Below are 16,614 nucleotides of genomic sequence, written 5' to 3'. Positions count from 1 at the left end.
CCTAAAAATACTGCTTAAAGGAAAAAAAAAATCCTGTGAAGTAAATAAAGTCTTCCAGTCAGTAAACAATATTGAAGAGAAAAAAATGTAATAATGAGCAAAATGCTATAAATAAAAAAAAATAAAAATATAATGAGCAAAATTCAAATAAATAAATAAACAGCATGAATTCACCAGTGGTATACGCTCATCGAATTCTATCACAGTTAAAATTCTGGAAGGGGAGTAATGTGGCGTAAATACCACTGTAAGTATTAAATACCAATTCACTAGCATATAAGACATGTTAACTTGATTCTATCTTGAGGTACCTCTTGTTAGATGAAGGTTGACAAGGTCGAGATAACCTTCACCACACAATCAATTTTCAAACAATTTAAGACAAAAACAAATGGATTTACTATTAATCTTTGAGAATATCAGAAAATAATAAATCGTCATAAAAGCAGTTGACAGAAATAAGCAAACTCGGTCTCTATGGTACATAAATTCTGAACAACATTTAAAGCTCCTTATTCTTAAGTTAGAATAAATTCTACAGAAGTAAATGCCTCATCGTTTCCCCACAAAATGTTTTTTTTTTTTTTTTAAATGAGAAATTGAACTATATAAGTGACATTTGACGCTAACATTTTAAATGAGTGCAAACAAAAACAAGAACTTTTTTTTAGTTTTCAAATGAAAGCAATTGCATTCTAATAAGTCTCTTTTATTTTTTTTATTTAGCAAGCGGCGAAGAAGGAGGCTCAGATTGTGATTCAGAACCGGGCCTTACTTTAAAAAGGAAGCAAAGGCGATCTCGAACTACTTTCACCGCTACTCAACTAGAGGAATTAGAGAAAGCATTCGAAAAATCCCAATATCCGGATATATATTCGAGAGAAGAGCTTGCTCAGAAGACGAGTCTCACCGAAGCCAGGGTACAGGTGAGATTATGCATATCTCGTCACGCGACAAATCACAAATATTGAGTTCAGAACAAACTAAAATTTGATAACATTTAAATTTTAGCAAAAAAGAAAAAAAACGAAGGGGAAAAAACAAAACAAATTATACTGATTTTGATATATATATATATATATATATATATATATATATATATATATATATATATATATATATATATATATATATATATATATATATATATATATATATATATATATATATATATATATATATATATATATATATATATATATATATATATATATATATTATTATTAAAAAAAATCTGTAAAGTGTATTACAGCATATTGAAGATTTATTTGGGGAGAAAAAATCAGTCATTTATTTGTTTCAACCTTACATAGAATATATCAATTTGATTTGGCAAATCGAATTCAAATATTTGACAATTTTTGAAGATAAGCTAAGCATACAAAAACATGTCAATTTGGATACCTTCCTTTAAGGTTAATTTAAACCAGCCTTAGAAATTCGTAAGTTACACTATTGCAGAAACTATTGTACAATTGAGAGTTAATTATAAAATAATAATTTTCGAATGAAACAACTTGTAATCTACGCAATTTTGTAACATGACAATGAGTAAGAATTTAAAAAAATTGTAAATTTTCTTTGCCGTGTTTTGCCTTATGATATATACGTTAATAATTCTAATAAGAATAAAAATAAAGCCATAAATCTGATTTGAATATTGAGATATAAATTTGATATGATCTTTAAAATAAAGAATTGTACCGATAATAAAAAGAAATTTTTATCTTATTAACATTTAGATAAAATGCATTTCGCTTTTAAGTAATTTACGACAATATTTTGAACTTTTCTTAAAAACAGAGTTTAACTAAAATATAAATTTTTTTTTAGTTAATTTCATCTTATAACAATGTATAAAATTCTAATGATTTTGATGCTTCAAATTTATTACTTCTTTCATCGTATGTTTCTTGACCACCCATTTATTTATTTATGATGTTAATCTTTTTTCTACCCTCATGCCAGAAAAAGTTAATCTTCTTGATCACGTAAAACAAGCCGAATCAAAATTTTTATTATTTTATTCACACCTCCAACGTCGTATCCGTGTTATAAAACTCACTTATCATATCTAAAGCCGATTATTATTTCTTCGCCTCGTTCGTTGCTTTATGACTTGATTCTGAATCCTTAATTGCCAAATTGAGTGCAACGGATTATCTTTATTACTTCTACTATACTATAAATTTATCCAATGTTGGCATAAAAGCAACAACGCCAAAAGTGTAAAAATTTCCTTTTCTTCTCTCTCTCTCTCTCATTTTCTTAAAGAAAAATAATAATAATAACTTGTGCATATTCTTACTAGCCTTGTAGTTAGACAAAGGCTTAGCTCATATTGACAATAAAATATAACAATAGCATGGCTTGCATGTTCACAATCGATTCCCTCGCCAAACTTGGCTCTATAATTTGTGGAAAATCTGAACTTATCTGATTACCTGGGAGACCACATGCTTTTTTCAATTCTCAAATTTTCTACACACAAGGCCTTCACCATCGACTTTTCTAACTCACCCTATTAGTAGCCAACAGTTTCACCTCGTTTCTAACAATTTTCATTTTATTAATTATGTGATACCTGCCAGTGAGGGTGTGGGTATCTCGATCCTGATTGGTTGTTGAAATATGTCACTTGTTTACGTTGGCAACTGTTATTTCCATTCTAATTCGAGTAAGCTAAGCCTGTCAAGTATCAATTCTTTTACGCGGCACATTCTATATTCTCTCACAAAGATTTTAATTCATTTACTGCATATTTCTTGCTTAACACAAAGACAGGCACGAAACCATGTAGAACATAAACTAACTATGCATCGAAGTTGCCAGGTACGCAAAACGAAAATATCTACGGTTACAATTAATTACATAAAAATAATAATAAATCTAAGTTAAGTAAAAGATGTAGACGGGAAAAATTATACTTTAACAAATTCGATGAGATACGATGTTGTATTTAATTAAATTCACGTCAATTAACATTCCAACCTATGTGGAGAAACTTAGCTCGACTTTAACACGTCATCTTGTTTACAAGCGATCTGGGACTGAGGTCATAGATCACGTGTCTGTGGATCAGTGATCGTCTTCTTCCCGAGTTGCAAGTATCCAATTATCTTGCACTAAGTTGTTTTTTGTTTTCCTCTTTTTTTTCGTTTCTGTTTTATTTTATATTTTTATGGTTTTCTCAACTAATTCCAATTTCTTTTTATACTTTCTTGTTTTGTTATTTGTTTAGCTCTTAAGAACGCCTTAATTTTTAGCCCTATGGAGCCACTTCAAGCTTAAAATCTTTCGAAAGCATTTTTTTTGCAAATTTTTTTTTTCAAATAAAAATTTAGAGTTTTTTGAATTTCTTTTTCCATGTCAGGCTCCTGCTCCATAAAGGAGGACAGATTTTATATCTGTATTGAATATTCTTAGCTTAGCTTTGAGTGAAATGTTTTTATTCCTTTAAAAATTTTTAAGAGTAAGAAAACTTATCCGAGTTTTATTTAATCTGTTTATAACATTGTCGTCAGACACTTCCTCTATTAATAACTATACAATCTACTCGTGTTGAATAATTAACCTCTCATTAAAATTTTTACATTGGAAAGTACGAAATTCAGCAGATGTCAACTTTGTTCGGCGAATATCAAGAATTACAAATCGCCTTGGTGAATGTCTGAAATTCAGTGATTGAATGTCAACATGGAAAGAAAAAAAAATGGGAAGAAAAAAAAATTCGTTTACGTTATTTTTTCCTTTCTTACAATCCTTCCATCAGTGTATGCTGAATATCGACATTTGCATGGGTAATTGAGATATAATATTTAAAAAAAATATCTTATTCAACATTCACCATCAGTGAGTGCATTTTGAATATCGACATTTGTTGGTATAAGAGAGATATAATGAAATTCATTAAATATTACATTCACTAAAGCGAGTAAGTGTTCACCGCTGGATGTTGACATTCACTATAATTTCGGTTTCATGTAAGCATAATCAGAATCACCATATGATACTTGATTCTTACAATTTTAGAACAAAACTGTAAGAACTTTTTTGATAAAATGCTTTTTTTAAATTCTTATTTCAGCGAAATTGGAAGATACTTTGCAAAATATCACAATGATAAATATGTTTCTATAACTTCTTCGAATAGATTTATATTCAGTGTTCATAGCACTAAAACATGTGGCAAAGCATGATTTTAATTTTGTACAAGCTGCCAAACAGGAAAAAAATAATTGGGCCGCTCCCATACTCAGATGAATTATCTCGTTTAATTTGAACACCGCTCGTTGAATTATTTTCGCTCTTTAAAAAGCCCCATTAGTGAATTAAAAGCTTTCAATTCGTGGAATAAGTAAATAGAATAAGATAATTCATGCTCATTTGGCAGATGTTTCTGATATGCATTCGTTTGTCTTGAATTCAACTAATCTGAAAAATCAATTGATTTAAACATTTGAAAAGTTTGAAGCATTATTATGATAAACCACATTTTCAAATAGCTTAAGAGAATGTGTTTAGTTATCGTTTTCGTACTACGACTTCTATACACATAATACGATGTTTTTGTCTATGGTTCTGACATCTAGTGTATATTTTAGAAACCAACTTTGAAACAATACTGAGGATCTGTTTTTTGTAAAAATATCACCGTTAGAAAAAAATTGACGCTAATCACTTCAAAAGGCCTTCAATAAGCGGTTGCAGCGTCTTCTTAAAAATAAAATAGTGATAGACGTAGACGAATTATGATATTTGTCGCCTATTTTCGGAATAAACGAGTTATAATAATTTTTACGGAATTATTAACAATAAAAGCAATTATATCTAGTTCTAAAACTTGTTATGGTGATATTTTTAAAATAAAATGATGTCTGAAAATTAAATATTTTGCTATCGTTCAATTAAATTTTAAAAAAATGTTTGTTAGTTTAAAGTAAATTAGTTACCATATTTCAATTTTTTATTGGAAGCTGTGATTGCTACTTAGTTAGTTAAAAGTAAATTTGAGCGTTAATGTTTCGAAGTCAATCTTATAAACTAATTCAAAGAAAAATTGCCATTATTTGATACTATAACTAATTTTTAAGTTAAAAACAGTTAAAAATCAAAATGAAATTTTTTTTTTTTTAAATTCTTTAAGAAGAAGCAGAATTTACATGTCTTATCTGTAAGAAAGAAATTTTTAAATATCGTGTATATATTCTTTTGATATTTAATAAACCGTATAATTAGTTGGTTAATCCACATGAAATGAATCTTTAATGTATTAGGAATTAGGTGTACAATTAATCGCAAAAAAATACTACAAAAAGTTTACATTGTGACCCGCATTTGAAGTTGTCTTGCCAGATTCGGCATTGGTGAATTAAAAATTTTTTTAATTTCATCTCTTACAACACAAAATCTTATTTATTAAAAGTCCCACTAAAATAAAAGAGTTAAAATCTGAGGATCAACCTCACAAATCGCTTTTCTCCTTAAAGCACTTCTTTAAACATTTAGCCTATATTTATAATGAAATTTTACTTAATTGACTTTAAATTTAAGTAAATATTTTAAAATTGTTCCATAGATGATAAGTAATTGATGGTGTTGAGAATATATTTTACATAATTTGATTAAATAGTTTCAAAAAATTCGTAATTGTGATCAAGGGGCAGCTCAAATATTACATAAGCCCCTAAGGGCTGGGCCTGTTCTAGAAATGCAGTGACCCTAGGCTCAGAACTGTCAGAAGCCCCGTAGTCGTCACTTTAAACCAAATTTACATGCTGTTTAATTATGAAGTGTTTTTAAAAGTGTTTATAGCATAAGTAAACTACGATATGATAGTAAATTTGAGCATATATTTATCCCAATTTTTGTTATTTCATAATTCTAAAACACAATTATTTTATTTTTATTTTAAATCCGTGGTTGAACAGCCGACCCAGATTTTGGGTTTACGTCTAATAATGTCCAACTCAGTAGCCTTGTAATTTTAAACCAATCCAGAAGACAACGAAACTCCTGGATCATACCCCCAGGAGTTTAATTTGTTATAGGAGCATGGAGGACTTTGTGACTCGACAGATTTAGCGTGCATCAGTCACCATTTACTACACGGGGAGCCTTCTGACATGGCATGGGCCCAGTGTCTTACCAACCAGGCTATCCCGGCCCTAATAGACAATTATTAAGGAATAACACGAAATGAAATTATTTATAACATTTAGGGGGAGTCTTGCATCAGAAACGCTTTGGGCTCGAATCCCGGGTAAAGCATGGATGTTCTTTCCTTCTCTATACTCTCTGTCCTTAATGTGGGAGCAACGTTGGCCCAATTAATATGGTGCCCCCGCAAGAGTGGCCAACAAATCTGCCCTTCAGATGCCTGTATGACGAAAGGTCATTCTACAGGTTGGCAATTGAAAAAAAAGAAAGAAAAAAAAGAAGAAGACATTTAGGGGCCCCCAGATATGGGGGGGGAGGCTCTGTACTTGTGCCTCTGAGGCCTTACGATAAATCAAGCACTGCTAAGGGCGATGGTGTTTGATATTTGTTTACTTTTGATGACAAATGGCAGTGCTTAACATTAAAATTCCCTTTACTTCAATTTTTTTTTTAGCAAAATAGAAAAACTTAATAACAAAAAGTTATACTCAGAAAAATTACATATTTGAAATAAAAGTTGAATTTGAGGAGAAAAAACTGGAAAAAATTTCTTTAAACTGTTTCAGAATTAAGAAGCTTTGAACACTAAAGAAAAATATAAAAGATTCATTAATGATATGTTCTGCACGCAATTTTAGAAAATGATTTAAAGCATCAATTTTTTTGTGCATAGCTACATCTTTTATTTGAATTTTTTCATAAAATTATCTTATTGCAGTAAAAGTCAAAGAGAGCAGGAGAGGGTATTACGATTTTCTTACGTAGCATAGTGGGTGTGGTGGGAATTTGCTTATTTTTGCGGAGAGAGGGAGTCCTCAAAGATTGGCAAAACTATGCTTACGTTTTCTTAGATCGATTCCCTACCAAAATTTACTTATATAATCCATCACTTATAAAATATAATCCATAAAATTATTGCATGTTATAATTTTTATAAATTTTAGTAACAACCTAATATATTTTTAGCAACCAGAAAAAGAACATAAGTATAAGCATATTTTTTTTACCTGTTTTTTTTTTTTTTTTTTTTTTTTTTTTTTTTTTTTTTTAACGTTACCTCATATGTAGTAAACTCTTAATTATCCGCAATTACCTAACTCGACTTTATTGATTATAGAGACGGATAATCTACATGCAAGATAGATAGACAGAGAGATAGAAAGATAAATAGATAGAAAAATAGACAGACCGACAGGTAGGTAGATAGAGAGTCAGACAATTAAATAGATAGTTAGACAGACGGACGGACATAGATTAGATAGATTGATAAAGCTTAGTTTAGGTCCAAGTAAATTTATATAAATAATTTTCATGAAAGTCCGAAATCTACAATAAATTATTCTATAGTATTCTATAGAAATATCTAACTCATATCATGATATGGAATAAAGAATGCAAACGACTATCATAATAACTTTTTTTGATTAATAAAACTAAAAAAAAATAATATGACTACTCCTCCTTATGAATGAATAAATAACAATGTCCAAACTAAAGAAAGACATTTACAAAAGAAAAGAAAAACTGAAGAGTAAAAGAAATAAGACTGCGCCTGAGAACAAAAAAACGAAACCTGTTTGGGGTGGGGATGGCCATGCAGACCCCCAGGTGTGCACCATGGATTAGCCAAGGTGTGAAGATGAGTAATGTCACTGAGTGTTAGATCATTACGGCATAGGTGAAGACGATGCGGTAGGTGTCTAATACAAAAAAATATCTATAAAAGGGCCGTGCTGGACCGCCTAGGGTAACCTGTAATTAGACGGCCTCCTTCCCGTCAACGACATAGGGGGTATGCGGGAGTTAAGTGCCCCCCACAGCGTAGGCATCAGGTAATAGATTGTTTCTTTTTACCGTCGACTTTTGTTCTATGAACCACTTTTAACACTCGTTTATTAGCAGGTAACGTCATTTCATTTCGATCAGATTAAGATTTTTTTTTCAAGGAAATAGGTAATTATTGTTTTTCTTACAAATTGTCCTATTTGTTGGTTTAGTGTAATATTCTACATTAGGGCTAAACTTAAACAGAATTTTAAAATGGTGAAATACGTTCAGGAATTGTAGATTTTTCCTAATTAGATATTTTTCGATTCAACTAATTTACCTCTCCAGTTTAACTAATTGCATTCAATATTTTTGTTACCCATATGAAATGGAGTTAAATAAATTTATTTGAAAAAAAAAATCCCAATATCACGACATTTTTCAATTAGTTTAAATTATTTAATTTAACCAATTGTTAATCATTAATTTAAACCTTTCATCATTGTGCTGTAAAATTTATCAACATTCACCAAAATATCTTATTCTATAATTATCGATACTACTCGTGAAATTATAATATTCGTTGTTGCATGGCATCCGATAATTTTCATTATCGATAAAACTCGTGAAATTATAGTATTCGTTGTTGCATGGCATCCGATGATTGTCGTTATCAATAAAACTCGTGAAATTATCGTATTCGTTGTTGTATGGCATACGATAATTGCCGTTATCGATAATACTCGTGTTATTATCATATTCGAAATTTATCGTTGTGGATAGTTTTCTTATACGCTGTTAGAATTTTCATTCTAAAATTGCGATAAAATAACCGGCAGCAGTTGGTCCATCCAATTAAACGTTGTTTACGATAAAGAACATTTTTTATCTTTACGGTGTTGAAACCGTTTACTACTTATTTGGTCAAAAAACCATGAATAAAAACAATACGGTTTTTAGTTTTACGGTTATAGTTTTCTTATACGCTGTTAGAATTTTCATTCTAAAATTGCGATAAAATAACCGGCAGCAGTTGGTCCATCCAATTAAACGTTGTTTACGATAAAGAACATTTTTTATCTTTACGGTGTTGAAACCGTTTACTACTTATTTGGTCAAAAAACCATGAATAAAAACAATACGGTTTTTTTTAAAACCATTTTCAACTACTATGGTTTCAAAACCGTAAAAAAGAAATTTGATTGGATATTGGAGCTAGGTTTTTAGTTAGGTAATGGGCATTGGAGTTAGATTGTGGTTGAATTGTGGTTTATGAAATGAACCAAGGAATGCGGTTTAATTTGTTTATCTGGTTCTTTCAGCTATCGTAAGAAATGGGAAATACTAGACTTATTTGTGTTAAGCATCTTTATAGTACTGCCACCCATGATAGTGAGAGTATCGTACCCTGGACTTTTATTCTAATAGATCAGTGTCACAAATTGGGGACTGCAGGGGAAAAAGTTCCATGACTTTTTTCGGAAAATTTCTAACAGTGTTTTTGATAGCTTTCCCGATACATAATGAAAATGCTTTTTAAAATAATGTATTGAAGATTCAACAGAATTGATAAATCACTATAAATCGGTATGTGGCTCAGCTATATCATTCGTATGTAGCTCAGCTATATCATTCGGTATGTAGCTCAGCTATATAATCGGTATGTAGCTCAGCAAAGGATTAATAAATTATTGTATTTTAGTGCAAAAAGCTATTGTAAAAATAAAATTTTCAGTTAAATTATTAAAAGTAGGAAATGCTTATTTTATTGTTACAAATTACTTCAAAATTTATTCAAAAATTATTTAAATATTTTTTTCTACGCAACATATTTACATGAATGAATATAAGCTTTCCTTCATTTTCTGCAAAAAGCTAAATTATAGCGAGATTTTCGCAAACAATGCAGTGACATATTTTAAAAATTTTAAATAGCAAAACATTATTGAGAGTAAATTTCGTATTGGGGAGAAAACCACCATAACCGATTTATGTAGAGCCTATTACCATTATTTTATTCATTATTCTCTAGTAATGTAACTAAACTAAATAAAAAAAAGCTACTATACGAATTTAACATTATAAAAATTTGGTAACAATTTACTAAATAAAATTAAAAATGAATTTACTTAAAAATTCTATAATCAATAATGATTTTAAATTAATGATACTGAATTGATACACTTTACATTTACTTCATATCAAAACCGAATAAATAAAATAAAATACGTTATATACTGAAATAAAAATGGAAATGTTACAATAATTCCCATATTTTGATTAAGCAATTATTAAGCGAAATGCAGAAAGAAAAATATTCTTCCTCACTAGCACATAAATAAATTTACAAACTAAATAAAGATATTATGCAAAAGAGTCTTGCCCGCAGACGAAAATAATCCTGTTCCAAACTGTGTAGTTGCCAACCCAATTTTAGAAATTTATTTGTTCTCCGTTGCAAGCCTTTGATTACAATACTTAATAATAACTTTGATCGTCAGTTATTCTTGTTTGATTAAACTGTATGCTGGAATATTTCGAATATAAATACAGTGATCTTTCTATAATCTTGGTTACATTGAATATTCATGGAGCAATTATACGTTCAATGTCGAATGATTTATGTATTCTAAATGTATGTGAGGTCTACATTATCGTTTGCTTTTGTTTTCATTAATAAATGTATTCTTTGTTATACTGGTGGTAAAAATATTATGTAAAGGCATTACTATTTAAAAAAATGTGAAGATTTTCTATACGAAAAATATTTAACTGTGATAAAGTTTAAGATTTTTTAGACAAGGCTAGCTAGAATACTAAACTTTGAGAGCAACAGATTAATGTCTTTTACTCATTATTTGATAATTTCTGGCATGGTAATATTTCTTTCTTGTGAAATGTACCCTCAAACCTCATATCACCCCGCTCCTATGCCTTGAGGTATCTTCCAGATCTGCTGCTTTTATTGCAACAAAAGAATTAAAAATTGAATTGTATAAATTTAAGAGAATCATGTGTTCCGATCAAGTACAAAATGGCCTACTTAGTACAGACTTGAAAATTCACAGAAAAAGAGTTAAATTTTATTTTTTTTTTCGTTATTTTAATAATAGCCCACATCTTAAACGATTTCCTTTTTTTTTTTTTTTAAAGAAGCTACTGATTTTTATGTTTAAAATAAAACGTAAATAGAAAAATAAGAAAATTTCAAATTTTTTTCGTTTTTATATTTTTTAATAGAGCGTAGGCAATTGAATAAGAAAATTTAAAAAATAAGAAAAGAAGAAAATTAAAATAAGAAAATTTCAAATTTTTTTCGTTTTTATATTTTTTAATAGAGCGTAGGCAATTGAATCGTTCTTCTTCAGTTTTAATTCTTGTTATAATGCACGTTTTAACAGTTTTTTTTTTCTAACTTTAGCTATTATTTTTTTATTTACGTTAAGGAAACCTAAATAAAAACATTACGGCTTAAGTAAAAAAAAAAAAAAAAAAAAAGAAATTCTTGGTAAATTTTAGATTTTACTTTTTGATAAATAAATTTGCTCTTTCAAGTATCATAATTGAGTATAAGATTTAAACAAATTAAAATTATTTTATTTTTTTTATTTTATAACCGTCGTTGAACAGCCGACCCAATTTCATGGGTTTACGACTACTCACGTTCAACTCCGTAGCCTTGTAATTTTGAACCAATCCAGAAGACAAGGAAACTCCTAGATCAGTACCCCCAGAGGTATTGATTTGTTGTGGGAACATGGAGGACTTTGAGACTCGACAGATTTAACGTACATCAGTCACCATTTACTACACGAGGAGTCTTCGAGTGGCGAGGATCGAACCCACGACCTCTTGGATATGGGCCCAGCGCCCTACCGACCAGGCTATCCCGGCCCTTAAATTAAAATTATTGAATGAAATGGAATTATTGAATGCTTTTTCTGCTTATTTTTTGGTGAATATTTTAACACTTTTTTTTTTACTTTTTAATTTTAGTCGCAGGTTTTTAATTTACCTTTTTTTATTTCTTTGAAAATATTTTCATAAATTAGATTTTCTTTATTAGGAAACTTAAAGTTTACGACGATTCAAGGAAATAAAAAATAGTTTAAGAAAATTGAATCAGTATTTTCTCGAAAAGATGACATTGATGTTGCTAACATGGTGTGAACAGGAACATATTATTGAAACTTTTGCAGTTTTAATCTTTAAAAACTCAAATAATGTAGAAAAAAATTAATTAAATTAAATTTTTTAAATTGCGATATATATTACAGTGTACTAATGTATGCATTACCGTACTCCACATTACAAACATTGACGTTTTGAAAGTTTCATTTTTCATTTGCTTATTTTACAGGTTTGGTTCAGTAATAGGCGAGCTCGTTGGAGGAAGCAAGTTGGCAGCCAAAACTACAGTCATTATAATTCTCCAGTAAACTACAGCTATCCAAATGCTTATCTAGTCCCCGATGCTGCCGCATACTCCGCTCATACAGGTAATCACTCATTTCAAGTAAAAGAGTTTTTTATTTATTTAGTTACCCCAAAACTTAAAATAAATATCTGAATAAATGAAATAATAAAAGCAACTAATATATATATATATATATAATATACAAGAATTAAATACTTTTGTATTAATAAAAGAACTAAAACTCTTTCGTTTTCATAAAATGTCTTTGTTAAAGAATAAGTGTAGAGAGATTCTATTTTGGGAATTCAAGGCTGAAAACATACCATTGAAATATAAATAGATTTATATTTCAAAGGAAGAGTTAATTTTAGAATCGTTCCCTTTTTCAATTCCATATAAGGAAGCAGAAATTATTTTCCTTAATGCGTAAGGATACAAGGAATGTACGAAGGTGCCTTTTTACTTCAAATCTATGTTGGTATAAAACGTAAGAACGCATAGTTTTGCGTGTCCTTTTCATCATGATGTGATTCAAATAAGCTGTGCCGGAATTGTCCGGAGTCTTGTCCATCAACTGTTAGCAATACCAGCCTACATTTAATAAACCTGTTTAGAACGTATGATGGCTTATGACTGCAATTATTTCAAGCTAAATACAACACTGATAACAGGGTTGGAGCCCTGTTATTACATATATATATATATATATATATATATATATATATATATATATATATATATATATATATATATATATATATATATATATATATGTATGTATGTATGTAGTTTGAAAAAAAAAATTTTAAAATTCAGATTCATAAATTTATCAATAATTGATTTTATAAATTAAAGAAATTCCATATTTGGTATCATATTGATATACATGAATGATATCATATTTGGTATACATGAATGATATAGATAATTCAACTCTTATAGGGTATCATTTTAGTAGCACTTATTTATATTTTGTGTATTTACTGTCTGAAATGAAAAAAAAAAAATAACTATTCTATTACCGGATAATGTAAGATATGCTCGTATAAACGAATACATTTATTTTTAATTATTTAAACTTTCAAATTTATTCATACTTTCTGCTTCAATTTATTCTCTTTTCCAATTACCATTCCTTATGTATTCTTAAATTTTTAAATTATTCCAAGAAAAAAATGTTTTAATAAATATTTTGTTGTAAATGGAACGGTTGGGATTAATTATAGCGTTATGCATTGTACCACTCATACATATTTCGTGTACTTACAGACAGTAAATGAAAAAACTAACTATTCTAATGTCGAATAATTTAAGATATATTCGTATACACGAATGTATTTATTTTAACTTATTTAAGTTTTCGAATTTCTTCCTATTTCCTACTTTCAGCTTCAATTTTTCCCTGCTCCAATTCTCAACCCTTATGTATTCTTAAATTTTTACTTTTGGCAAATTTTATAAATTTTTACTTTAGTAAGTATATATAATATTATAAATGTTTACTTCAGGAAATATTAACAATTTCAAAGTAAATAAATTAAATAAATAAATTAAATAAGTAAATTAAATGAATAAGCTAAATAAATAAATTAAATAAATAAATTGAATAAATAAATTAAATAAATAAATAAATAAAATAAATAAATAAATTAAATAAATAAATTAAATGAATAAGTTAAATAAATAAATTAAATAAATAAATTAAATAAATAAATTAAATAAATAAATTAAATAAATAAATTAAATAAATAAATTAAATAAATAAATTAAATAAATAAATTAAATAAATAGATTAGTTAAATAAATTAAATAAATAAATTAAATAAATTAAATATAGAAAAAATTTGGTGTGAAGGGAACACTTGGGATTAATTATCAGCACTTTTCTTAATATTTACACTTTTTAAGCTAAAAGGTTGTATTTTTTTCGTAATATAGTCATTTTCATAAAATCATTTAATTTTCATTTTTTAAAATTGTATATGAGAAATTATCTCATATACAGTTTTAAAAAATAAAAATTAAATGATTTTAGCACTAATTTTGTAATAAATAGCTTATTTCAATGGTTATGAATATATTATTTCTCGATGCTAATAATGAAATAATCTTCATTCTTCGATTTATTTTTTATTTTTTCTTTATTTCTGTACTTCAAATGAGATTAAAAAATAGTAATTTTGACCTGAATTGCAAATAAACAAAATATTTAAAAATATATATTAAAAAAACTTAAATAAAACCAAACTTGAAATATTAAATTATTTGTAAAAAAAACACGAATTGGATATAAATTTTGTCATTTTCCTTGCCTGGAGAATTAGTTGACAAATTAAGCTGATTTCGTAAGATTTTTTTCTCATCCAAAGATAAAATTGAATTAGTTTATGTATTTTTCATTTGTGAAAATGAAATGGTTATCTAATTAAATCACATTACTGAAAAAATATTGTGCTTCCATTTCAGACTCTTCACCATTACAGACGGGACCCAGCGTATCGTTACATCACCATCACTTGCATGCATCATCAACAGAGCCTCGATCATCTCTAGCCTATAACTCCATAGCAGAGTGCAATCCTGCTATACCATCTACAGTAAGTCATTGTTATTTGCAAGAATATCATAATCTTTCTCACCTCTTTGGATTTTAGGTTAAATTTTTGTTTTCTTTTTTTTTTCATGTTTTTTTCCATAAAGGCCATAAGATAACCTTCGAAACCACGGGATTTAAACTAAATGGCAAATTCTCTTACAATTATTGCAGTAGTAGTATTGTAATAGATTGTAGTATGACCACTCGCAAAGAATTTGTGTATCTTTTACCAGTACTAGAAAATCTGCGTCCTCTGAATCCATTTTTCATTTTTTTTGTTGCGTATTTTGCTTTGTCTCTGAAAGTATTCATGCAAATTAAACAAATTTCGCACGCAATTACAAAATTAATCAAAGGGTATTCAATGCGATGAAAAATTTTCAATAATTACTTTTCATTTGCTTATTATTTATTGAGATAATGATCAAGATATGTTCCAACTGAAAGGAATGTGAATTTTTACAGCCTTTTAAACAATGTCACTTTAAAATGCCAATTGAAAAATGTCAATGAAATTGGTCGTATAGTCTTTAAATAATAAATGAACAAAAAAAAAAATTTTAAGCTTTTTATTTCATGAAAATCTGAACATAAACTTAGATTAAAAGTAACTAAGGATTCTTTTTATTGTTAAATCGAAAAATTATTTAATCACAGAAGAAGTGTAAATTTACGTGCTTTTTTTCTTATTTTGATTTCATTATTTTTATATTTTGCGAAGATGAAACAAAAAATTTATTTTTATTCTTTCCCTGAACTCCTTTTCTTCTATCAAAACTATCATCTACTTTTTCTTTTTTACAAAAACTTGAATTTTTTTTTTTTTTTAGTTGCTGGTTATTGATCCTTGATAATATAATATTTTATTGTTTTTAGCACTTAAAAAAAAGAGACTGCTGTAATCAGAGCTTTGACTTTTATATGGTGTGCACAAAATTCTAAAACTATGATTCGTACAGTTGTGCATCATTGAAACAAAAACAGTCGTAGTTAAACAGTATTTTATTATTTTGAGAACAAAAAGTTGAAATTTTAAAAAAAAGTATTATTATTATTATTTATTCTTTTTTTTTTTCTTTTCTTGCAATTACTCAAGAGGTACTCTTGCCATCTTGGTTTCCACGTTAAATTTTTAATTTGTATTTTCTCAAAATTTTTTGGGGCTTAAACTTATGAGATTGTATTATTATTAAACAGCACAATACTTTTAAAAAAAGGCGGAAATAAAGGGGTCGCTTTATTCGATTAGGAAAAATAGCGTTTGATAATTTTTTAGAACTTCTATGAAAATTTCCTCAAAATTCAAAAGCATTAAAATGATGCGATTTGTAATTATGAATAAGTAATTTAAAATTACACGTTTCTAAGTTTTTAAAATCTAAACTTCTTGCAGCTTAAATTGAAGAAAAACGATTTGAACAACGCTAAAAATTTATTTTAGCGTTACTTGCATAAACATAAAAATAGTTATCAAAACTCTAAAAACTTATAAATGTTAACTATTTAAATATCTTTCAAAAACTGTTGATTGCAGAATTGTATTGGCATAATTTTGTGAGAAAAAACTAAAAGAGAATCAAAAATATCGCACGCTTTATATCTCAAATTCTAATTAAATAACGGCGGCCTCATATTCTACGTGTATAGAAAGATATTGCCAAATAGAGTAAATATC

The 16,614-nt window shown here is 27.9% G+C and overlaps 1 protein-coding gene across 2 annotated transcripts in view; it reads left to right on the top strand.

Moving 5' to 3' along the window:
* Positions 1-16,614, top strand: part of LOC107436125 (protein gooseberry) — an 86,393-nt gene that overhangs the window by 66,768 nt on the left and 3,011 nt on the right. The window contains exons 4-6 of one of the 2 annotated variants that reach the window (XM_087151626.1): positions 727-926; positions 12,287-12,425; positions 14,810-14,940. In XM_087151626.1, coding sequence (XP_087007752.1) covers positions 727-926; positions 12,287-12,425; positions 14,810-14,940 — 470 coding nt within the window. The remainder of the gene's footprint in view (positions 1-726; positions 927-12,286; positions 12,426-14,809; positions 14,941-16,614) is intronic. The other variant, XM_087151627.1, reaches the window with a different exon arrangement.

This window comes from Parasteatoda tepidariorum, chromosome 9 (assembly GCF_982258835.1).
Source record: "Parasteatoda tepidariorum strain Cologne lab strain chromosome 9, Ptep-v5.0, whole genome shotgun sequence".
NCBI classification, from domain to species: domain Eukaryota; kingdom Metazoa; phylum Arthropoda; class Arachnida; order Araneae; family Theridiidae; genus Parasteatoda; species Parasteatoda tepidariorum.
This window is presented reverse-complemented; position numbering and strand designations above follow the sequence as displayed.